The sequence below is a fragment of the Heterocephalus glaber genome, unplaced genomic scaffold (assembly GCF_053883595.1).
Source record: "Heterocephalus glaber isolate CG9 unplaced genomic scaffold, H.glaber_assembly_v1.0 deba00001781, whole genome shotgun sequence".
NCBI classification, from domain to species: domain Eukaryota; kingdom Metazoa; phylum Chordata; class Mammalia; order Rodentia; family Bathyergidae; genus Heterocephalus; species Heterocephalus glaber.
This window is the reverse complement of record NW_028258467.1, coordinates 3,242,427-3,267,270: the sequence shown is the minus strand read 5'-3', so window position 1 is coordinate 3,267,270 and position 24,844 is coordinate 3,242,427. Positions and strand designations below refer to the sequence as shown.

General features: G+C 44.7%; 1 protein-coding gene and 1 pseudogene across 8 annotated transcripts; both read right to left on the bottom strand.

The window, feature by feature from the left end:
- Window positions 1-1,445: 1,445 nt before the first annotated feature.
- On the bottom strand, window positions 1,446-5,192 carry LOC147820950 (sphingosine-1-phosphate phosphatase 1 pseudogene; annotated as a pseudogene). The gene has a single exon (XR_015447970.1). The product of XR_015447970.1 is annotated as a sphingosine-1-phosphate phosphatase 1 pseudogene (transcript).
- Window positions 1,446-24,844, bottom strand: LOC101702730 (transmembrane protein 191-like). 7 transcript variants are annotated; one of them, XM_087203043.1, is made up of 9 exons: window positions 23,833-24,843; window positions 19,587-19,815; window positions 15,442-15,868; window positions 14,950-15,140; window positions 14,568-14,621; window positions 14,416-14,475; window positions 7,581-7,682; window positions 5,798-5,872; window positions 1,446-5,252 (listed from the first exon to the last, which is right to left on the bottom strand). In XM_087203043.1, the coding sequence occupies exons 3-9, from the start codon at window positions 15,596-15,598 to the stop codon at window positions 5,193-5,195; spliced, it is 699 nt and encodes a 232-aa protein (XP_087059169.1). In that variant the 5' UTR covers window positions 15,599-15,868; window positions 19,587-19,815; window positions 23,833-24,843; the 3' UTR covers window positions 1,446-5,192. The 7 variants fall into 7 exon arrangements, 6 of the variants coding, with proteins under 6 accessions (XP_087059169.1, XP_087059170.1, XP_087059171.1 ...); XR_015447972.1 differs by lacking the exon at window positions 1,446-5,252 and adding an exon at window positions 12,304-12,350 and having other exon boundaries at window positions 5,809-5,872; window positions 23,833-24,844; XM_087203044.1 differs by lacking the exon at window positions 5,798-5,872 and having other exon boundaries at window positions 14,568-14,624; window positions 23,833-24,844.

Sequence of the window (24,844 nt, the reverse complement as noted above, 5' to 3'; positions counted from 1 at the left end):
TGCAAACAAAATGAATTTAATAAAAATATTTTTTATTTACTTGGGGAGCATTTTTATTACTATGAACTTTAACTTTATAAATAGGACAAACATAAAATGTTTATTTATATTTTAATCACTATGCTCTGATGTTACATGTTAAATTACACTAATACATTCATTTTAATGAATTTAATATCCTCTTCTGAAACAGAATACTACCCATTCTATATCAATTGCACCAGAATACTATTTTCATTAATTTTTTTAAGGAACAAAACAAATTGGTAAAAAGTTTTAAAAAGACATCTAAATAAATAGCTTCTAAATGAATGTTCCCTGAAGTTATGAGAAGAATTTTAGTGCCATTTGTATCTCACCTGGAAAAATCTTGTTTCAATGTTATCTATGCTATAGGAAAAGTGAAAATCTGAATAAAACCCCATGTGCTATGGTTTAGGTATGGGTTGAGTGTGTGTCCCCCAAGGACTCACGTGTTGGGAGCTTGGTTGAACATGTGGCAATGTGGGGGAACCTTTTAAGAGATGGAGCCCAGAGGAAATGATTAGGTCACCATAGGTGCTGCTCCCAGAAGGGATGGATGGAGTTCTTTTGGAACTCTGGTTAATTCTCATGAGAGGTTGTTGCTATAAAAAGAATAAGCCTGGTCCTTCCTTTATCTCTGTGGCTTCCTGTCGCTCCAGGTGATCTCTCCCTCCAGCACATACTCCTGCCAGGACACCATGTCCCCATTGTGTGACACACTCAAGGGGACACTCTTCAGAGGCTGAATTGATCAGGCTGCCTGATCTTAGACTTTCAGCCTCCATATTGGCTAGTTAAATAAGCCTCTATTTGTTTACAAAATACAATGTAAACCTGACTAATACACCATAAACTATAAGGTACAGTTTAGCAGTGTTAGATATGATTGACTTACATAGGGCTACTGGCACTCCACGGCAAAGTTAGTTGAAAAATAAAATTCGGATGTAGAAATGTGGAGACAACAAAAAGCAGATATTCATATTGTACTTTTTGACTGCAGCATATCCAATAACAGCTAACATTTGGGGAGTATTCGGCCCAGTGAAAAGCAGCCTATGTGTACCTTCCTCACGGAATCTCAGAACCCCTTCTGAGGGTGAGGACCTGGCATCTCCCCATTGCTGGTGAGAACATGGGAGTCAGGAAGCTGCAGCTGAAACACAGGTCGGGCCAGCTCAATTCAGAGATCAAGCTTAGAACCCACTGGGCTCTACAGACAGGTTCTACATTTTATGAAAAGTCCATCTAGTTATTTTGACAAAAGGGTAACATCTGACTTGCTACTATCCAAATGTTCTAAGAGTTAAATTGGTATTTTCTCTGTAGAACGATCAACTTCATTTTGCATAAACACTATCATAAGACATCGAATAAAAAAATCAACCGACAGCAAACGACTGAATAATCCAAGACAAGAATAAACTGATCATTTTCATTTATAAAAATCATTACATTACTCAATGGCATTCTTTCACTCCTTAGAAACATAAAAAGTACATTTTTTTTTTGAATCTGACTTTAATACATTTAGCATAGAACTGTCATAGGACAGGAAGTAACAAAACACCAAGAAATAGTATTTTCAAGTACTTTTTAAGCTAGACAAAAATCAATAGGCTAGCACAGACCCAGATTTTGGGAAAGAATTCTTAAAATTCAATTCATTAACTACACATTTTGAACAAAAAGTTGTCACATTTTCCAATGTACCGACAAGTTTCTAGGTGCCCTGGTTTCTTTTCAACTAATAAGTAAACAGCCCAAACTCAGTTGCTTTACTTAAAATTATCAGATTCAGTTTTGGTAAAAATTACCATGCCCTTAAATTCTCAATCGGGATTATAAAAATATGAGCTCAAATAATTGTTGTCCAAAATAGAAACATCTTAATTGCTACTTTGGATAACCATATAGATATTGCACTAAAATCAGTAATCTCATACTTGATATTCATTTATATGGAAAGTTAATTTTCTTTTCTTTTCTTGAGACAAAGTCTCACTATTTAATTCAGTAATTCAGGCTGACCTTGAACTCACTATGCAGATGAGGTTGGCCTCAAACTCATGGCCATCTTCCAGTCTCAGCCTCCTGAATGCTGGGATTACAGGCATGAGCCACCACACCTGGCAATTTTCTTCTTTATGAAAATTTTACTACAAATAAACTTAACGTTAAACTAATTACAATCACACTTCAAAATATAAAGGCACACAAAGAAAAAAGAATAGTTCAATACTATACACACTATACTCAAATTTTCCACTGTGAAAATAAAAAGTTGGGAAAAAAAGGATCTAAACTACTAATGCTACTTTTAGATTTTTTTTTTTACAATTTATCATCTTTTACAGCTAGTAAGTAGGTATTAAAAGTTAATTGTGGGAAATCCAATCCTTTCCAAGTAATGTAGAGAAACAGTTTGTTTACATAGGAACCATGTGCACTGTTCCATCTATAAACTCCAACATCCTTTCCATGCACTGGAAACATCTACTTGTAGTATAAACAATCAAGACAATGTACAAAAATACATCTTGTTCCTATAACTTAACAGTACACAGAAAAATACCTACAAAAATGGAAGTATTTATCTATTTAGCTTTCCAATAAATTAGTGAGAAATTTTAGCCCAGTTCAATTTCTTTCTAAAGAAAGACTAAAGAGTTACATACTGGTGGTTTACTTCGATCCCTGTTAGTTTGACATATATTTTAAAAATATTTGCCTAGGTATATGCAACTTAGAGTCTTACTTTTACATCACAGTATACATGGTGTTTAAGTCAGCAACAGAAAGGCACAATTAGCAAGCAATAAAATTCAGTACCTGATTTATTAAACTTATGCCCAAAACAGTTGCAAAAGAAGTACATTCAATACAGTGTACAGAACTTAAAAAAACAAGGACTCCAAAAACAAATCCCAAAGTTTGGTCCATTGAAACTGCTCCCCATGTTTAGCCTCACGGGTAATGTGAAAGGTGGTGGCAGTGTAAAAAGAGGCAGTAAATCAGTATGTGGTAGCCTAAGAGTTCTGGTGTAGCAATTATGCAGTTCAGTTAGGTCACGGCTCCCATAGCAAATAAATGCTAAACATTATTTGTTGTGTTTTTGGTACCGGGGATCAAACTCGGGACCTTGCACTTGCAAGGCAGGTGGCAGAACCACTGAGCTAAGTCCTCGGCCCAAGAAGTTAAGAAGTGACCACCCCACGTCACACAGCTGGTGCTAGGGTCAGGGTTTGTTTCTTTTTCTTTTTGGTACTAGGGATCGAACTCAGGTCCTTGCGCTTGCGAGGCAGGTGGCAGAACCACTGAGCTAAATACCCGGCCCTAAACATTATTTGTTAGTAACAACATACCTGTATTACTTCCAAATACACAGGCACAATTGTTTGCATATTATTCTTGATTTTATAATACACATCCTACTGTCTAAAAAAACTTAGGTATATTATTTTATATATAACATATATTAGATATATGATTGGATATTATGTACCTTAATATATATTATATATATATAACTTGAATCCATAAAAGCACAAAACTCTCCAAACATATGAACATTCTAAATGGAAACTTAGCATTTTCTCAGTGTTAAATAGATCAGCCCACCTAAAACAATGCCTGGATGTGCAATGATAAAATGTACTGACTCTTAAGAATTTACTTGCCAAAGCCTAACTCTGACCTTTTATTTTTAGTATATTTTTAGGTGTCAGTAACTGATACTCTCCTTTCTTATTATAAATAGTATTTCCCCATCAAGAGATACCAATAAACAAAAATATGTAGGGAACTAAAAATGTGATAGAGAAACCAACCATTCCATAGGTAATATATCGATAAGGAAGTTCAACTTCCATGTGCTGTCTTGCTTTTCGAATATCATCACAAGGTATTTTAAAGATTTTACAGCCCAAAGGAATGGTGATCTTTTTCATTATATTTCTAACTATGAGTACAACTCCCATTCCTATGAGGACCCACAATATGGCTTTTGCAAAGACAGTCAGAGTAATGGGAGGGGTAGGCAGAGGTAAAAAGTCTGGAGAAGGATCTAATATTAGAGCCATGCTGTGAGTAACATGAGAGCCACATGCAATTCCAGCACCACTTCCTAGAATCTGAGCTGTGTCTCCTCGGGATGTGCTCCAGGTGTCCAGAGTGAAAGAAAAGATCCCCAAAGCTAAATGGAGCCCAATGATGATCAATGGAGCATATTTGTGAGTTTGGTTGAAGTTGTCAATCAGGTCCACAAACGGATAGAAGACAGCCAAGATTAAAATGGTGTATAGGAAGCCAGCAATAATGTCCAGCAGGGAGTGCATGCCCATATATATCCTGCTCAGGCACACCAGCGAGCTCCAGCAGGGAATGAGCACCAGGCCGTGCAGCACAGGGTACTGCCAGCGGCCATAGGTGAGCAGGACCAGGGCGATAGGGATGGCGGTGCCAGATATGGCGTGGGTAGAGGGCAGGCCATACTCGGAGTTGTACAGCACCTCCAGCTTGACCACGGACGGCGAGGCGGGCCATGGCCAGCGGATCACGTCCTTGGTGCACTGGCCCAGGTACATGACCATCACCCAGACGATCACCAGCCTGCGGCCCACCAGGGGGTCCAGGTTCCAGATCCAGAAGGGGAAGAAGAGGATGTAGAAGAGCTCGTTGCCCAGCTCGGTGCCCAGGCAGAACAGCTAGTAGAGCGGCCAGTTGCTCACGCGCGCCGACTCGCCCTCCTCGCCCGTCATCCGCGCCGCGCCCGGCCCCGCTCGGCCGCCAGCCCGTTGTGCACACCGCTGGGGGCGCCGCCGCTGCCGTCCCCGGGTTTGGCGGGCCGCGACCTCGCGTCTCGGCGCCGGGGGCCTCTGGCCGGGGCCGCCTCGGCCGCCTCAGCTTCGCGGGGCGGTGGCGCCTGAACGCCGCACAGCCGCTGGAAGCGGGCCACCTTCTGCGGCTCCTGCAGCCAGCCGGCCAGCCGGGCCAGGCGCGGCCCCAGCGACATGCCGACCGGACGCGCGGTAGGGCGCGAGGGCCCCAGCGCAGCCCGGAACCGTCTCAGCGCGCCCGGCCCGCGGCGCGGCTGCGCCTCCTCGCTCCACCCGCCGGAGTCGGCCCAAAAAGTACATTGTTTATTGGAGAATTTGTCGTTGCAAACACTACTGCTCCCTTACAGAAAACAGGATGCAAAAGGCTTTGACGAGGAGAAGCCATTTGACCTAAACAACAGCAAATGTATAGGCTTATTAGTTGTACATTTTACTAATTCTTGTTATTTAAATATGTACAATTGTACTATACTCAAGATATTAATGGTCAAGGTCAAATACACTTCCTCAGTTATAACTCAAGGTCATTTGACCATTCACTCTTGATTCTGGAAAATAAATTTTATTTAATTTGAAGGATAGTCACTGCAAGTACCAAAACCCTGACACTACAAAATAAATCTTGTAAAGTCCCTGTTCATCACAAGTATTAAAATGTCAAATGAGGAAAAGCTGTCTTATCCAATGTCTTGTCTTGATTTCTAGTACATAATGTTACTAGAAAGCTCCACTGACTCTCCTCAGGCAAGTCTGCAAAGCCTGTTGGTAAAGGTGCACATTTCAATGGAAGACAAACCATAGTGAGCTTCAATCCTTCCAGTGAGAACAGTTTTACAAAGCAATTCCTCTACTACATTTATGCACAAAGAAAGAATGTCACCAAATTCCAATGATGAAAAATTATCTATGTTTATTTTAAGATAATTTTATCTTACCTGAAAAAGAGTTAATGTCACTTGTTTCTTGGACAAGTAACTTTGTACGTGTTCTACAGCTTGCTGTGAGAATGGCTTTCAAAAATCAAAGACATGTTTTTTAAATAATAGCAAATGTAAGAAACTTCTGTATGTAATATAATATAATAACAGACAATTTAATACAACAATTACTAAATGGTAACCAATGGTATAATAACCTATGGTATATAACCTATAGTAACCTATGGTATAGTAACCTATGGTAATTATATTAGCAAGCATTCTTTAAGACTGTAGTCTATTTGTAGAGAATTCAAACATGTTTATCCCTCTGGAGGTCTGGAGTTCTCAGACATGTGCCCAAAATGACAGCAGCACAACACGGCCTATCTGACATATCTAATCCCATAGGAGGTCGAAGTTACTGTGGTGATAAATGGTGAAGAACCCTACCATTACTTAATGCATACATTCTTTCACTGGTTGATAAAATTTCTAAAAATGTAAAATATCTCCTATAACAGAAAACAAATGTATGGGCTTGTGCCTAAGAATTAAATGGCAGGTTTACAAAGCCAAGCCACAGTGCTAAAAAGTTTTGAGTTCAAGAACGTCTCACTGCACCCTTGGCAGAATGCAGCTGAAGCAAGCAGGATGGAGCTTCCAGAGATGTGAATTACAAACTTAACTTCCCCAAAACTTCAAATTGTATCCTCTTTACATAGGCACATTAGGAATAGCTTTAAATACTACATCACATTGCCAAAAGCCCTCTAGTTGCTGTGAATATCTGGCCTTCTCTAAGGGCTCAGCCCTTCCCAGCATGGCAGAGAGGCCCTGGGACCAACAATTAGCTCCAGCTTAGAAATTCTTTCCGTGCAAGCAATGCAGGTCCAAAGAACAGTGAAGCTGCCAGAGGTGTCATCTTTAGCCACAGTTACTCAACTGACAGTAAGAACTGTAACAACACACCAAGGGCACAAGTACTATAGTGCATCACTTTTGTGACTTTTCTGCCATGATGGAAATCCTATGCTCCTGAGCCATCCCATACAGAAGCCACTGGTCACATGGGGCTGTAGAGCACTTGAGTTACATGTGGCTTGGGAGGAACCAAGGAAATATATTTGTAACCTCATCTGATTTAATTATACAAATTCAAATAGTCACTGGTGGCTAAGGCTATAGTACTGGACAGAGTAGGCTAGGACTGTCAGTCCATTTCTGTGAAACACAGTATTAACATACAGATTTTTACATGGTAAATTTTCATTACTAATTATTCTACTTAAATTAGTTGTGAAATAATTTCCTAAGAACTCAGTTTAACTAATAGCCAAGTTACTCTTTACTTGTTTACAAGGAAAACAATTGTTTCAACCATTATTTAACTATTCGTGAACAAAATTAATAAAATAATTACAATCCTTATTAATTCAAAGAAAACATTTAAGACTTATATTTATCAATGTTTGATTAACTAAATTGTCAAAGCAGAAGTACATTAAAATAATAAGGCTTAACTTTCTTCAGAAAGCCTAGAATTGAGATTTCTTTCTTCAGTGGATCGAAATTAACTATTTAATCAATTTTTTGCAATGAAAGTATCAGTGTTTGAAATATACTAAGTGACCGTGATGCAAGGAAACAACTGACAAAATGAGAAATAGGTTCTGCCCTGGATATGCATTTTAAAATTTCTAAACATCTTCCTACTCTTGTAGGTTCATTCTGGAAATGCTGAAAGAAGGAAGTCTCATAGTTATCACACTAAAGTAACAGAACAAGAAGCAATATTTACATGCGAACAAGAAAGAAGCTCCTTCATGATGTAGGCATCATAAATCTGCCGACTTCTACACAGGTGATCTTCCTCATTGTCAAGCTTCTCATATTCCTTTATCTGGATTTTAAAGAGATATCACTGTTAGGGTATGTCTTCTTGAAAACTTACGTTATTTAGAGACATCACTAACCCAAGTAGAAAACCGCTTCCACATAAGATAAAGCAAATTATGGAACCAGCAATTCCACAGGAAATGACTACTTCTAATGTTGGAATAACGTTGTTGGAATGATTTAACTTTAACTAGACACATAAAAATGGGCTTTTTATCTTATGATCAACCTCATCAATAAAATGTAGCAACACATAACATTAAGAAACAAATACTACCATGGTTACAATTATCTTATAATACACAAGCCATGGGCCTTTCGTCCTTGACAGTTCTCTTCTCCAAAGCACAAATAATTTAAATTTGGCTGTAATTCAGCTATGAGTTATGATGGTGTTTGTTCTCACTTGATTACAGTGTTCCAAAACAAGAGGAAAAAAAATACTGTTAGGATTCCTGCAAACCAATTTCTAAAAATCAACTAAAGCAAATAAATATTTTAGAAAGGAATTAACACCTAGATGAAAGAATTGAGTTTTCAATACAGGCATGGTGGTGCATGCCTGTAATCCCAGAGCTCTGAGAGGCTGAGGCAGAAGGATTGCTAGATTAAGCCCAGCCTGGGCACTTTAGCGATTCAGGAAGACCCTGTCTCAGAAACAAAAATAAAACAGAGCTGGGGATATAGCTCAGTGGGAAGGCCCAGGGTTCAACGCCCAGTTACACACACACACACACACACACACACAAACACACACATGCACGCACACATGTACACATGCACATGCACATGCATACTGGTTTTCAGGGAAAGACCCAACCAAAAGAGAGAACTACAGGCCAATCTCCCTAATGAACATAGATGCAAAAATCCTAAACAAGATACTGGCAAACAGAATACAGAGGGTCATCAAGAAGATCATACACCCTGACCAAGTCAGATTTATCCCAGGGATGCCAGGATGGTTCAACATACATAAATCAATAAATGTACGGGGGTTTAGCTCAGTGGTTTCGCTGCCTGCTGTGTAAGCACAAGGACCTGAGTTTGATCCCCGGTACGAAAAATAAATAAATAAACAAACCAGTGATAACATCTAGATCCCCGTGGTAACTGGAACTACTATCTTTGAAACAGATAAACTAAAAAAACAAAGTTTTTTTTTTTTAAAAAAAATGTAATACACTTGCAAGGACCTGAGTTTGATCCCTGGTATCAAAATAAATGAATAAATAAATAAATAAATAAATAAATGTAATACACTATATTAACAGAGCCAAGGACAAAAAACATATGATCATCTCAATAGATGCAGAAAAAGCATTCAACAAAATCCAACATCCATTCAAGATAAAAACCCTACAGAAAATTAGAATAGAAGGACTTTACCCCAACCTGATTAAGGCTGTCTGTGAAAAACCAACAGCCAATATCATGCTAAATGGTCAAAAACTGAAAACTTTCACGCTAAAATCAGGAACAAGACAAGGATGTCCACTATCACCACTGACCTTCAATATAGTTCTGGAAACACTAGCCACAACAATTAGAAAAGAGAAAGAAATACAAGGAATAAAGATAGGAAAGGAAGAAGTTAAACTGTCATTATTTGCTGACGATATGACACTCTACATAGAAGACCCAAAAAAATCTGCCAAAAGACTTCTAGACTTAATCGACAGATTCAGTAGAGTAGCTGGATACAAGGTCAACACTCAAAAATCAATAGCCTTCTTGTACACAAATAACAGATTAACTGAGAGAAATTAGGGAAACAATTCCTTTTACAATAGCATCCAAAAAAATGAAATATCTAGGAATCAATCTAATGAAGGAAGCAAAAGACCTCTACCATGAAAACTACAGCACTCTGAAAAAAGAGATCAAAGAGGATACAAGAAAATAAAAAGACATCCCTTGTTCCTGGGTAGGAAGAACCAATATAGTGAAAATGGCCACACTTCCAAAACTGCTATATAGATTTAATGCAATCCCGATTGAAATCCCAACAGTATATTTCACAGAACTAAAGAAAATAATCCAAAAATTCATTTGGAACCAGAAGAGACCTAGAATGGCAAAAACAATACTAGGCAACAGAGACATGACAAGGGGGTATCACAATCCTCAACTTGAAACTGTACTGCAAAGCTACTGTGATAAAAACAGCATAGTACTGGCAAAGAAACAGACCTGAGGACCTGTGAACTAGATTAGAAGATGCAGAAACAACTCCCGACATACTCAGCCACCTCATCTTTGACAAATGAGCCAACCACCCTCACTGGAGGAAAGATAGGTTACTTAATAAATGGTGTTGAAAAACTGGATTTCAACCTGCCAAAGATTAAAACTAGACCCAGATCTATCACCATGCACTAAACTAAAATTGAAGTGGACTAAAGAGATAAATATTAAAACAGAAACGCTAAACTTGCTGGAAGATAAGTTAGGTGGAACGCTTCAAGACATTGGCATAGGAAAAGACTTTATGAACAAAACCTCAGTAGCACGGGAACTAGCACAAAGAATCAACAAGCGGGATCTCTTATTAAAAAGCTTCTGCACAGCAAAAGAAACCACCAGCAGTGTGAAGAGACAACCTACAATGTGGGAAAAATTTTTTAGCAGCTGTACCTCAGACAAAGGACTACTATCTAGAATCCATAAAGAACTTAAAAAAAATCAGAGGACCCCCCCAAATTCAAAGACTCAATTCAAAAATGGGCATCTGAAATGAACAGACATTTCTCAGACAAAGAAGTAAAAGCAGCAAATAAACATATGAAAAAATGTTCAACATCACTGGTCATCCGAGAGATGCAGATGAAAACAACACTGAGATTCCACCTCACCCCAGAAAGAATGGTTGCTATCAAGAAATCAACCAATAACAAATGCTGGCGGGGTTGTTGAGAGAAAGGAACCCTTCTCCATTGTTGGTGGGAGTGCAGACTGGTGCAACCACTGTGGAAATCAATATGGAGATACCTCAAAAAACTAGGATTAGAGGTCCCATTTGACCTAGCTATTCCCTGTTGGGTATCTTCCCTAAAGAATTAAAAAGAATCCTATCACAGCGATCTATGTGCACCCATGTTTATAGCGGTAGAGTTTGTAATAGCTAAAGCTTAGAAACAGCCCAAGTGCCCATCAACTGGAGACTGGATAAAGAAGATGTGGTTTTTTAATCAAATGGGAGTACAGCTCAGCCACAAAGAACGAGAAACTAGAGACATTTATAGCTAAGTGGATGCACAATGAGGCGATACTCTTAAGTGAATAGGACACAAATGTATAAATACAAATAGTTTCTCTGGTATGCGAAACTGAAAGTGTAAATAAGGAGTAAAATGAATAATTGATAATGTGTAATAGGAAGAAAAGGTCCAAAGGGGAATGGGAAGTGGGAGGAGTAGGGGAAAGGAAAGAAGGGAAAGGAAAAAATATGAGAAAAGAAAAAAATGGAAACAAAGTCTTTGTTGGGCCGGGGATTTAGCTCAGTGGTTCTGCCGCCTGCCTTGCAAGCGCAAAGTCCTGAGTTCGATCCCCCGGTACCAAAACAAAACAAAACAAAACAAAATTCAGGATCCAGGAAACAAAGTCTTTGTAAATAAGGAGGGGTGGAGAGGTTGAAGGGAGGGAAGGGGAATGGGAAAAAAATAAGAACCAAAATACACTATGTAAAGGTACAAGTTCCCAATGATAAATGTAAATGTATTGTATCCCTAAAATTTACCAATAAATGAATTTGAGAAAAAAAAAATACTGTTTTTTCAGCACTATAAGATTACTTCTAATGCTATATTTCAAATACTTTATCAGTTAACCTGGTCGGTATTAAGATAGGTTAAATACAAAATGTTTTTTAGAAATATTTTTCTTATATGGAAATGGTCCAAATTGCTCTAACCTGGTAACAGAAGGTCCTAGATCAGAAATTTGTCCCCATTTATTTACAGAAATGCTTTTAATACAAAAGCAAGAATAAAAAAATAAATGAAATGTGGAGCTCAAAGGAAGATGATAGCAAAGATCTCCAACATAATGACATTGTCACATATGATTTACTTTTGGAAAACAGTGTTTCTAACAGTCAGTCACTCACTATGTAGACTTTCATAATACCTGAGAGCCTTTCACTCCGGAATAATAAGAGGTGGGGCTGACTAGTACAGGAAACAGTACACACTAAGTAGAAATAAGTTATCTTTTTAATGTATAGAGTGGATTTGAGTTTTGAATCAAAACTAATAAATTGTGTAAGAACTCCTAATATAGATAGGAAGAGTTCAGGGATGATGGAGGATGGGGGTTCACGAATGTAAAATACTGAGGTCCCATATATGAGTAGCTGGTTCATGCACTGGGAAATGACTGCGATCATCCTATCTGTCCTGAAAGAGCCTCAGCCTTGCTGTGGCACGGTGATGGCTGAAATTCATGCTTGAATTACTGCAAGGGCTTAGAATGGACTCCTTTGAAATAGACAGTAAAGCCCAACATACAGGCAGGGAGCTTGGTGTGAGCTAACACCCACTCAAGAGATAGCCTGAGCGCAGCATCCATCCAGCAGTGCTGGTATGACCAAAAGGCCAGAGCTGACCCATCCCAAGTCAACTCACCAAAACAGGTACCCAGATGTGCACACCATGTTGGCTGATACTCTGACCTAAGGAACAGAAAAGGTAACCTATAGAAGACAAAGAGGCTAGAGTTTTCCCCGTGGTGTGCTTTTCAAAAAGTTAGATGGAATAGTTGCTGGATGGCCATTCTGCCTGCGAGCAGTAGCAGCTACAGCTATGCTAATGGAGGAAGCTACAAAACTAACTTTAGGATAGAAACTAGAAGTCCTGACTCCCCATCAGGTCAGAGTGACTTTTGAGCCTAAAGATTACTTGTGGTTAACAGGAGAATGGCTTGCCAAATATGAGGACACCCTTGTTCTTAGACACCCTTGAGGTTGGCACTACTCATAATCCTGCCTCTTTGATGTCTACAGGCCTAGAAGTTAGCCACTCTTGTGAACAAGTAATCTCCCAGACCTATGCAAGCAGGCAGGATATCAGTGACCTGTCCTTTCAAGGCCCTAAGGAGGTGTGGTTCACTGATGCAAGTAGCTTTGTCCAAGAAGAACATCGAAAGGCAGGGTATGCAGTTGTCAGTCCACGATAAGCCATTGAGGCCAAGTTCACCCAGGGACCTCTCCTCAAAAGCCAGAGCTCATAGCTCCTACTTAGGCATTGATATTAGGCTAAATATCTATATCAGTGGTGGCAAACCTACCCATTACTGCTCTGTACAGACTCCAAATACACCTTTCTGGCACTACATGCCCCCATGCAGCAATTTGGAAAGAAGGAGTTTACTAACAAGCAATCATTTATAAAACACAAGCAGGAAATTCTACAACTGCTAGAGGCAGTCCATCTTCCCAAGCACTTTGCAGTCATGTACTGTAAGGGATCCCAAAGTCACATGTCTGAAATCTCCTTAGGAAATCAAAAGGCAGATAGGGAGGCAAGAAGGGCAGCCCTACAGCCTTTTAAGACCCTAGAGATAATATTCCCAGTACCTGAGGAACCATTTCGTCCTTCCTCAAGGAATGCAGTGACAAGCTATAAAAAGCCTGCATGGTAAATGGTCACTAGAACTTTCACAAGACTAAGAAGAAAGCTATTCTTCAGAACCTCTAGATGACTCTAGGCTTCTCTTTAGAGAGCAAGATTCTAGTACTGCTCAGGGTACAGATAAATATAATCACTAATGACCCTAATTCACCATAGCTTAAATGGGCACCTATATTGAGGCTCCATTTTTAATCAGATCCATTATATGGGTAATCTTGTAAGGCTGTGGCTCTCAGGCTCTTGAATTTTTTTTTTTTTTTTTTGGTAGTGAGGATTGAACTTGGGACCTTGCACTTGTGAGCCAGGCAGCAGAACCATTGAGCTACAGCCCCGGCCCTAGGCTCTCGATAATTTATCTGACCTCCCTCTTTGCCACACTTTGTCCTCCATAAGAAGTGTGGAAATCTGTTTCTCATATTTGGGGTCAGAGTAAAGTTTCTCGCATCAAACAGGCAGCTCAATGGTCACTAATTCTTTTCTCATTGTCTTCTGACAGGTTTTCCCCTTTGACCCACTCAGCAAGCCACAACACCCCAAGGGAGTTGGAGAGCACATGATCCCCAGTGGGAAGGTCGCCTTGCCAGCTGGAAGAAGCTATAGAAGACAGAGGCCTCCATTCCCTCAGCACCCCATAAAGAATTATGGAGATATGTGTCCCTCAGGGGGAAATGAGACAGGAGATTAGGGCAAGGCAAAGCTGGCTAAGGATGTATGTGTGACCTGTTAATTGCAAGATTCCAGAACACCTGTGCAGAACAGTTCCCCAAACCCTGCACGTAGACTTCTTACAAGAACTTGAGCAGGTTTTCTACAGGATAGCCCAGACCTGATGTCAGCCTGAGGTGTGGGTAATACACAAACGACAGTCGCTATTGAGTTTTTGCAACTGTGTTCTCTATCCATAGCGGCCCATCCTCAGGCTGTAGGGCATACTTCTTTTCTTACTTTTACTCTCTCTGGCGGGAGGGAGCGAGGACTCAGGGAGAGGGGAGGGGAGGCGAGGGGGCTCCCGGTCCCAGCCGCCGCAGGTGGGGGGGGGCGGTGGCGAGGGGAGGGGCCGCAGTGCCATCGGAGGTGACCAGCTCTCAGGGTAGAAAGCGACCGCACCTGTAGGACTCCGCTCTGCTTCTGGAAGCTGACCCAGGCCTCCTCCGTCCGCTGCACGTCCTGAGGTACCGGAGCCTCGATCAGATTCAGCGGCGGGGGGGGGGGGGCGCGGGGCCCTACCCCCTTCCCCAAGATCCCGCCTCCGCTCGCACCTGCCGCAGGCCCTCCGCCTGCGTGGCGTACTTGGCCTCCACCAGCTCCAGCTGCTGCTTCGCGAGGAGCCAAGAATCAGCAACCAGCACTGCCGGGGAGCCACGCTGTGCCTCAGGGCCCCGCCCACGGCAGCCCCTGGTGGTCCCGGCCCCGCCCCTCCCGCCCTTCAGGCCCCCTCCCAAGCACCTGCAGCTCCACCAGCTGAGTCCCCACCTGCTCCGCGTGCTGCTGACTCAGCTGTTCCCCGCCAAAGTAAAAGAGCTGGGGGAGGGGCTTGTGAGGGCGGGGTTTACTGGGTTCCCAAGGGCGGGTGGGGACGGGGACCAGAGCGGGACCTCGGAGAGGAACCCAGAGACAGAGGCCGTCCCATCCCTTGCGTACCTGACTGGACAGCTCCTCCCACTGTTCCCGCAATTGTCTGTGCCTTTGCTCCCGCGGACCGGGTGGAGGGAGTGGTCCTGGGCTCTCCGCCAGCCCCGCCTCACTTGGACCCCGCCCCGCCTCTCTCTGCGCCGGCTCCGCGCGCCTCCCCTCGTACGGCCGGTGCCGCCTGGCTTCGCCTCCGCTGCAAGCTGCAGAGGGAAACTGAGGCCGGTGCTACGCAAGGGTGCGGGGCGCTCAAGATCCTGCGGCTCCTGTCGCCCCCGGGAAGGACCAGCGTGGGCTGGGGGCTGGAGCCGAAGAAGAACCCGCCGGGTCCAGGTCGTGCCAGGCGCCGGCCTCCCTTCCCGGGCCCTCTGGGTAGATCGCCCGGGTCCCGCGGCCTAGGTCGGAGGTGCGGGCCGGGCGGGTCAGCCCGACCGTCTTCGGCCGCCCGCCCCCCGCCTCCCGCCTCCCGCCCCTCCCAGCCCGACCGCTCCGCCGAGCGCCAACCCTCGCGCCCCTGCTCGCGCAGTTCGTGCAGGCGCCCGGCGAGGCTCTCGCTCTCGACCTCCAGGCCGCGCACCACCTCCTCCAGCTCCTGCTTCCGCAGGCGGCCGTCGCAGTTGTCCTTCTGCAGCTGCAGCCGCTGCTCCTGCGCCTCGGCCATGGCTCCCAGGGCCGTGCCCAGACCCCGGCCCCCGGCAGGGACTCGTACCGCGGCCGGCGTCACAATGGGCAGCAGGGGGCGCCCTCAGACGCGAGGCGGGCCGTAGGGTCGCCCTTCGTCCATCGTTTATGAATTTTATCACTGAGGCGGGAGGGTCGCTGGCAAATTCGAGCCCAGCCTGGGCAACATAGCGACTTAGCAAGGTCCTGTCTCTAAATGAAAGGCCTGGGAATGTAGCTCAGTGCGAAAGCCATGGTTCAACCTCAGTACCTGAGGAAAAAAGCATACACAGAGGAAAGGATTATCATCAAACATCTCACCACTTGGGCAAAGTGTCTGGTTCCTTTTTGTGTAAATATCTTTCCTCGCTCAGCGGCTCTCAAATTTTTGTCTCAGAATCCTTTCATGCTATGAGAAGTTACTGATCTCAAAAAGCTTTTAAGTGGATAATATACCACAATATTCAAATTAAAACGGAATGTTTATGTATTAAACTGTACATAATACTATGAAATCATTTACACCTAAGTGTATATTTTTAAGTGTTCAAGAGTTAAAAACAAACGGTATTGTTTTCAATCTGCAAATCTAATGTCTGGCTTGACACAAGGCAGTTGTTTCCTCTTTTATTTGAATCTGCTTCTGCATCCTGTGTGGTGTAATACGTTGCCTTGGCTGAGATGCATAAAGAAAATCTGGCCTCACAGAGATAGTGCTTGGAGGCACAGAGGAGTCATTTGAAAGGAACCAATTCCAAGACGCATGTGAAGGTGCGAGATTTGACTTTGGGATGGCAGTCGGTAAGCTGATTCATTTTGGGTAGAATAGTGGCCCTGAACTAAGTCACTGGAGGGACGGGATGTTGAAAGAGTAGAATTGGCTGGATATGGTGGTGCTCGCCTCTAAGCTCAGTTCTGGGAGGCTGAGGCAGGAAGATTTAAAGTTTAAACCCATTCATGGCTACTCCAAAGGATTTTTCAAAAGGGGTGGTTTCACCTGTCGGGACACTCAGCCCCAGAGAATTTAGACCAACCGCTCTGAACCATCCCCACGGCCTTCTTCGGATGATTCACCCACTTAATCCTCAAGCAGATGGGTATGCAGAGGCTGTGTCAGGTGTGTGCCACTGAGGCAGGAACCCATGCTGTAGCAGGTGCCAGTGGAGTGCAGCCCGGAGTCCCACTGGGGACAAGGAGATCACACCACACCAGGACTCCACAGACCAAATTTCCTTCCTGATTTGACCACTTTCTCCTGGGCCACATTTGTCCTTTCTGGTATCCGTGTCTTCACCTGAAAGGAACTGAGACTCCATAAAAATTCACAGCATCTTTGAATAATTCAGGGTAGAAAATCAAAAAACAAAGTGTTTCCCTTACTTGGTGAGTTCTCTGTGACTTTTCTCCCCAGCGTGGCTAAGTTGAGAGTTCAGGCTTTTATGGCTTCAGGTTATTTTAGGAGGTCACAGAAAAAACCTTTTCCTCTGGAGTTCTCTACCCTTTCACCCCACAGACTCAGCCTCTCCCCATCCTGGGCACATGGCAGAATAGACTCTTTCAGATGCACCCCCCTCCCATTTCTTCCCTCAGTTACTCCTGTAATTCCAGCACAGGAGGCTGAGGCAGGAGGGTTGTGAGTTCAAGGCCCACCTGGGCAACTTAGACTCTATTGCAAAGTAAAATATAAAAAGGGCTGGGAATGTAGCTCAGTAGTAGAGCACCCCTGGGTTCAATTCCTAGTACCTCTCCCCCAAAAGTGACACAAAACAGCTTACTCATTCTCTCTCTTTCCATACATTTGTGCAAAGATCACATGAGCACCTAGAGATGGCAATCACATATAATTGGTAGATGAGTGCTACAGATCGACTCTATCATGGACATCAAAACCTGGGGCTTCTCAGAGAATGGTGGGTCCTGGGTTTTCCAGTTGTAGAGGTCAGAAGTGGAAAAGGAGATATATACCAGGAACAGGCTGGTTCCCAGTCCTGCTCCATCCGGAGGAGGGGGCTCCCTCAAAGGTAAGAGAATCTCTGGACTGCGTCTTCCTGAGGTGGTGACCTCCTGCTGGGATCGGAGACATTAGCTCTACTCACTCTTGTATGGGGGGAGAAGTGGCAGGGGAAGTAGAGAAAGAAAGGAGGGAGTTGGGGGCAGATGGGTCAGGACGGACAGGAGAGGGGGGTGAACTAGGGTTATAGGGAGGTGGACTGGGGAGGACTTCCTCAGCATCTGACTGGTTTCTGCCTCTCCTGAGTTCGCCTGTGAGGGGGAGAACAGCTTTTAGAAACAAGCAGCTTTGAATAGGCTTTTACAGCACAAGCCTTTAGCCATGGAGAAGGGTGCTGCACTAGAGTAAACCAGGAATCAATGTAAGGGAACAACTGATGGGTGTGTCCTGGTGACTTGGTAACTACCTTCCAAACTGCTTGAACAAAGGCGGGGTCCAGGGAGCCCTCGGAGGGCCAGCCCACACCAAAAGAGGGCCAATTAGCTCACAAAAAGTGCACAGTTTGTCCTTTGACAGTTTCACTCCATAATTTTCAGAAAACCCTGAGGAAAATTTCTAAGCATGCAGACCAAGGGGTGTAACGGGTTGTGAAGATGGTGACCCCCATGGTAGAGAGACTTAGGGCAGGCAGGAGATGCCCAAGAACGGGAGCTGCAAGAACGAATAAAAAGAAAAGAAGACAAAGCAGCACGAGGGAGAGGATATCAAAAGGGTCACTGGTTAGAGGGGCCTGACTGCACATCGATTGGGGCTTAAAGGAAAGGACCAGGACCCCTGTATTGACGTCGAAGGCTCAGAAGCCACTGATGTTTCCACTGGAGAAAGGTGAAGAGGGTCCAAAATGCTTCCTCCTGTAAGGGTCGTAGGGTGGCCTCAACTGCAAGGTCAATATGGATGTGGGGTTCAGAGGGAGGGGAAAAATATCCTTAAGACAACAAAGCCACCGGTGGTCAGAGGATGTCCTCAAAACTCTGTTTAAGGAGTCGAAAACCCAGGAGGGAAAGCACTGACAAACATAGTCAGGCAGGGGCCGCCCAAGACGGAGGTCAATAAAAAGCAGATGAGGGAAAACGGACTGAATTAAATATTCACCTATGCTCAGCTGCGGGCAGGACACAGGGAAGACAGAAAGGTGACAAAAGAGATGGACCAGAAGACAAGACTCAAAGTTGGGCTGATCCCAAAACTGAAAGGCACCATTGTTATGTCAATCAGTCGGCCTGGGGTCAAGGGAAGAATGCCGAGGACATTGGGCCAGAAGATAGAGAATGTGGCCCTGTGGGAGCCCGTGAGGTCTGTCCCAAAATATGATGTGTGAGGCCCAGGAGGGACAGTGCTGGGGAGAATAAGACAGGTGGGAGAGCAGTCGGGGGAGTCCCGGCTGCAAGAGGTCAGTCGAAATTCAGAGAAAGAAGACAGGTCCAAGGGTTTGGGGACAGTGGGGGCGTCCAGACATAAGGAAAGAGGCCTTAGTGTTTATGTGGTGCACCCTTGAATGACGTTGTGACAGACAAGGGAGGGGGTGTTCCTCTGTGGGAGGAAGCCCTCAGTCGGTGGACTGGCTGAGGGCCTCTCAGCCGCTTTAAGGACCGCCCAGGCTGTAGGGTGTATTTATCTCATTGCAAGAGCACCCACTTGGCCTTTATCTTAGACACGTCCAAGGAACCACAGTATGACCCCAAACAAGTCCCGTAACTCTGAGCGGGGAATCCCCCACTTTGCTGTGGGACATGGATGGAACAGTCTACTGTTTGCACTGCCTGTTGCCAGTCATTCATTCATTCACTCATACAGCAATCATTCAGAGGGTAAAGACATCCCAACCCTATTCCCAGGGATTTACTAGATTGGCTGGCTTATAGCCAGACCAGACCAGACCAGGGGGCCACCTCAGTCAGCGTCCTGACCTTACGGAGGGGCCCAGGGAATGCTTTCCTCAAGGACTACTGTTCCCCACCAGAACCAGAAGGATCCTTACCAGACCAGATGAGCTCCAGAAAATTTGGAGGGCGTCTCAGGTGTGTGCAGTCCCTTCAGTGTCAGCAGTGAGAATACGGGGCCCTGGAACATCTCAGGGGGCGCCTCCCCTGTAGTTTGCTGCCGCAGATGGGAGGGATCACAGCAAGGCCAGTCCACCCACTGTGGCCATCTCGCTGGGGCCTCCAGCTGTTGTGGATGAGCGAGTTCGGATAGAGATGTGCCACACTCTGTGCCAGATTCAAGCCCATGTATTATAGCCAGCGGCTGCGGGGGACTAGCGCCCAGAATCTTTCCTCGGCAATGGGAAGCAGTTTGATTTCACCTTTCAAATCATGCTTTCAGTTGGGGAGGGCTCAGGGGAGAGCAAGCGGAATCTTACAGAAGCAGAATCATGCCAGGTTAGTCGGGGGTTCAAGGAAGTTTCACACACACTAGGTGAGCTACAAAACATTCTGCAACTGTAGCAAGTTTACTGCAAAGCAGGATGCGGGGGGGGGGCTTTGGGTGCTTTGTTTATGTGCAGTCACTTTGTTCAAGCACAGGTACAAAATGGCACTGAGGCACAAGATGGAGTCGGGTAGGCCATCACACCAGCAGGAGCCCCATTGTGCAGAGGAGGAAACAGGCTCAGACCTGCCCCCAGCTAGTGGGAGGCAGTTTTTCTCACTGGATTATTGCCTGAGTCTGATCAGATCACAGACATCACTGAGGTGTAAGTGCTTCTGAAACCATCAAACACTGAACCCACACTAGCAGTGGCTGTTATTCCTTTATGGGTTCAAAAACCCTGACTGTGGTTATATGGCCCCACATCTCCCCACAGGGACGATACCGGTTTTGTAAAATAGGACCAGGGCTTTCAAACTCAGTTAAGGAAGCCAGGCACACTGGGAAGAGAGCACTATCTTCATGAAAAAAAAGAGGCTTGATTAATGAAGATGATTCTTTTGGGGTGTGGGGGGGTGCCGGGAATCAAACTCGGGTCCTTGCACTTGCAAAGCAGGCAGCTAAACCACTGAGCTAAATCCCTGGCCCTGAAGATGATTCTTAATGTAATTCAAAATGATCCGTTATGACACAAAGCACAGAGATTTATATATGACTGTGAAATTCTTAATAGCTGACTTTGGAACAACCTATCACGAAACCTTCCAAAGCAGAATATATAGTGGATAGATCATTGGGCAGGGCCGCCAGGCAGACCAACAGCTGCTCTTCTTAAAATAAATAACTTAGGAGGGGGAAGGGGGAGAAATTATTGCCACAATCATGTGTTAATAAAATATTCATAAATGTGACTTTCCCTTTTATCATCATAGGCTTGTGGGACAAGGACACAAGACAGGGCAAGTCCTGAGCCCACATCAGAGGGGATGCCCCCCGAACTCATCCTGGGAGAGAAAGGAATTACCCCGAGTTCCTGTCCTTCTCTGGTGACAGACTGCCAGGCCAGGGGGCTCCCATTGTCTCTGCTGTGCGGACTTGCAAAGAGGCTGCAAGGGTGAGCATGGACACTGGAAAGCAGGTCCCAGGCGTCCCACCTGGCTCCCCAACCTCTTCCAAGGCCCACTGAGGGCCTCTCCCAAATAAAGTACACATCCCCAGGTTTTCATCTGGAGCCTGCTTCTGGGGAGCCCAGCCGAAATAATCACCTTCCTTGTCTTTATTTCACTCAGCGCTCACATCGCTCCCTCCTTGTAACCCACAGGAAGAAGACACAGAAGTTCAGCGAAGTTTGGTTTGAACCCAGATCTGGGAGCCCACGCCCTGCAGTTCAGGCACCTATGCCTTCTGGCCTCAGTATTCCCATCTGTTAAATGGGGTTGCTTCCGTTCACAAATCCCCAAGCTAAAATGTCCAGGCCCCATTGGAATTTCCATGCCTGCCTGCACTGTGCTATACAGCAGTATAGCCTCAACTGCCACTAGTGAACACAAACAGCTGATAATTTCAAGCTCAGAAATCTCATCTCTCCCAAGATGGCAAACTCTCAAGAGGGACAGTATCCTCACTGCCTCTCCTTTCCCTCCTTCTGTCCAGCACAGAACTAGGCACAAAGTCAATGCTGATTCATCTCAGCATGACTGACCCAACATGGGCCAATCAGATGCTTCCACCCTGGTCCTAGTATCTTCAAGGTCCTTTATGAGTTTGGAAGACAAGCTCCTGCCTTTCCTCCCTGCCATGAAAATCACTAACCCTAGAGTGGAGAAGGTTTGGGGGAATCCCTCTAGTCTGGGCAGTCCACATGCTCAGGATGAAGGGAGTCTCACTTCTGGGCCTGGGGAAAGGGGCTGTGCTGAGATGTATTCTGGGGAAACCCAGAAGGCTCCTTTCTGCTGCCTGTGCAGCTGTTAGGAGCGCAGATTCTGGAGCTAGATGGACAAGGTTCTGATCCCAGCCTTGCCACTCCCTTGCTGTGTCAACTTGAACAAGTATCCAACCTTTCTGTGCCCATTTTCTTTTCTATAAAATATGGTAATGATAACACCCACCTGTTGGCTTTGCTGGGTGGACTTCATGAGTGAATATATATGAAATATATATATGAACACGGCCAGGTGTCCAATCGGTGCTAAGTACATGTTGGCTCCTCCTGCTGTGGTTACTATGACTACCATTACATCTTAAGTAGTATGTGATGCTCCTCTCTGAGGTCCTTTCTAGATTTAAAGTGCTATAATGACACGAAAGGGAAAATCTCACTCCAGGCACGTGTATCTGGAATGTCCTCCAGATTCTGTAGGTTCCGGTAGTTCCTGAACTTCTAAGGCCAAGTGTATCCACTTGGTGAAAGCTACAGAATCCATTCTCGCTGACTCCCAATGGTGAGTTCAGTGGTGGCCCACATATTACGTCCACATCCTAACTGCCAGAGCTCATGAATATAGCTGATTTGGAAAAAGGGTCTTTGCTGGTATAATTCAGTTAAGAATCTCATGATGAGATCCAGGGTCACCCAAGTGAGCCCCAAACCCAGCAGTAAGGATGCTTAGAAGAGGTTACAGGTGGTGCAACACAGAGGAAAAGACCACAAGAAGCCAGAAGCAGGGGTGACATGGCCACAGGGCAAATAATGCCCAAAGCCGTTCACCAGAAGCCAATGCTTCCACTATGTGCCTGGGCCTGCTCTTTTCATTTCCTGTGCTTGGGCATTTCTTGCTCACATGTTCCAAAGATCCATCACAGAAGTAGGCCATAGCTCACCACCCCCCCACCCCCCCACCCCCCGCAGCTGGCAACCAAAACAAAACACTCAGATTCAAATTTTCTATGCCAAGGATCAGACGTTATTTTGTATTAATTTAAACTAAATTGTTGCATAGTTCAGATTTAATCGGCACCTCCAGATTAGGTGCTAAAGTTTGCATGTTGGAGGCCCCACAAAGGCCCATGTGCTAAAGGCCACCCCCAGAGTGGTGCCCCTGGGAGGGGCTGGAACCTTTAAGAGGTGTGGCCTAGTGAGGGGTACTTTGGTCACAGAGGCAAACCCCGGAACCGGAACCGGACCTGGAGTGTGCTGCCACTTCCTGTTTCTCTTCCACTTTGACTTGTTTCCATGAGGCAAGTGCTTTTGCTCTGCCACATACACTCACCATGATGTGCCACTTGCCAAAGGCATAAAGCAGTGAGGACAACATGGGGTAATCAACCCTGGACTGGAACCTTGTAAACTATGAACTGATGTATGTCATTTCTCTTTATAACACGATTATCTTACACATTTGCTATATTTGAAGAAAGCTAATATGTTAACCAATACACATTTCTAAAGATACTCAGAAAAGGAATTGAGGAGGGAACCAAACTGATACACTATCAAAACAAAATAAAAAACACGAAACAATAATGGAAGAAATGAGGAAAAACAATAAAGACATAAAACGTGAGAGACAAAGGTCAGTGTAAATAAATATCAATGGAATAAAATTTCCAATTCAAAGGCTGAGACTGGCGAATAGTAACATGATCTGACTCTATACTGTCAGCAAGGCATGCCGTTTAGAGCCTAAAACACAAATAGGTTGCAAGTGAAAGGACGGAAGGCATACTCCACACAACCAGTACCCAGAGATAGATGGCAAGAACTTTAAGCCAAAAACTGCTACAAGAGACAAAAAAGGATATCATATTTAAAAGGGGGGCTATCTGCCAGGCATGGTAGTACACACCTGCAACCCCAGCCACTTTAGGGGGTGAAGGCAGGAGGATCCTAAGTTATAATAATAGAATACAGCACTTACCTGGCAGTCCAAAGGCCGTGACTTCAGTCCCAATACCACAGATAAAGTGCATGTGTGTAGGGAGAACTCATCAAGAGATATAACAATCATAAGCAAATCTGCATCCAACCATAGAGCTTCTAATTACATGAAGAAAAACTTGACATTATTGAAGAAGACACAATTAAACAATTATAGTAGGAGAATTCTATACTGAAAATTCAGAATGAATATTTTAACCAGAAAGAAGAGCAATAAGAAAATAAAGAACTGGAATAAAACTCTAAAGCAATTAGACCTCAGAGATATCTAATGTGCACCACTCAGGAGCCAAAAAATATGGATTTTCCTCAATTTTATATAAAACATTTTCTCAGTCAGACCCACAGGTTAGGCTCAGGCTCAGAAAATTGTGAAAGCCAGAAGTCATATAAAGTAACTTCTCCTCCTCCTGCTCCTCCTCCTCTACCAGACATGCCTGCCTCTCTTCCTCCTCCTCCTCCTCCTCCTCCACCTTCTACTCCTCCTCCACCAGACATCCCTGCCTCTCTTGTCCTCCTCCTGCTCCTCCTCCTCTGCCAGACATCACTGGCCCTCCTCCTCCTCTTCCTCTACCAGACATTGCTAGCCTTCCTGCTCCTCCTCCTCCTTCTCCTCCTCCTTCTCTATGAGACATCACTGGCCCTTCTCCTCCTCCTCCTCCTCCTCCTCCTCCTCCTCCTCCTCCTCCTCCTCCTCCACCAGACATCGCTGGCCCTCCTCCTCCTCCTCCTCTACCAGACATTGGTGGCCTTCCTCCTCCTCCTCCTCCTTCTCTACCAGACATCGCTGGCCCTTCTCCTCCTCCTCCTCCTCTACCAGACATCACTGGCCTTCCTATTCCTCCTCCTCCTCCACCAGATATTTCTGGCCCTCCTCCTCCTCCTCCTCTACCAGACATTGGTGGCCTTCCTCCTCCTCCTCCTCCTTCTCTACCAGACATCGCTGGCCCTTCTCCTCCTCCTCCTCCTCCACCAGATATTCCTGGCCCTCC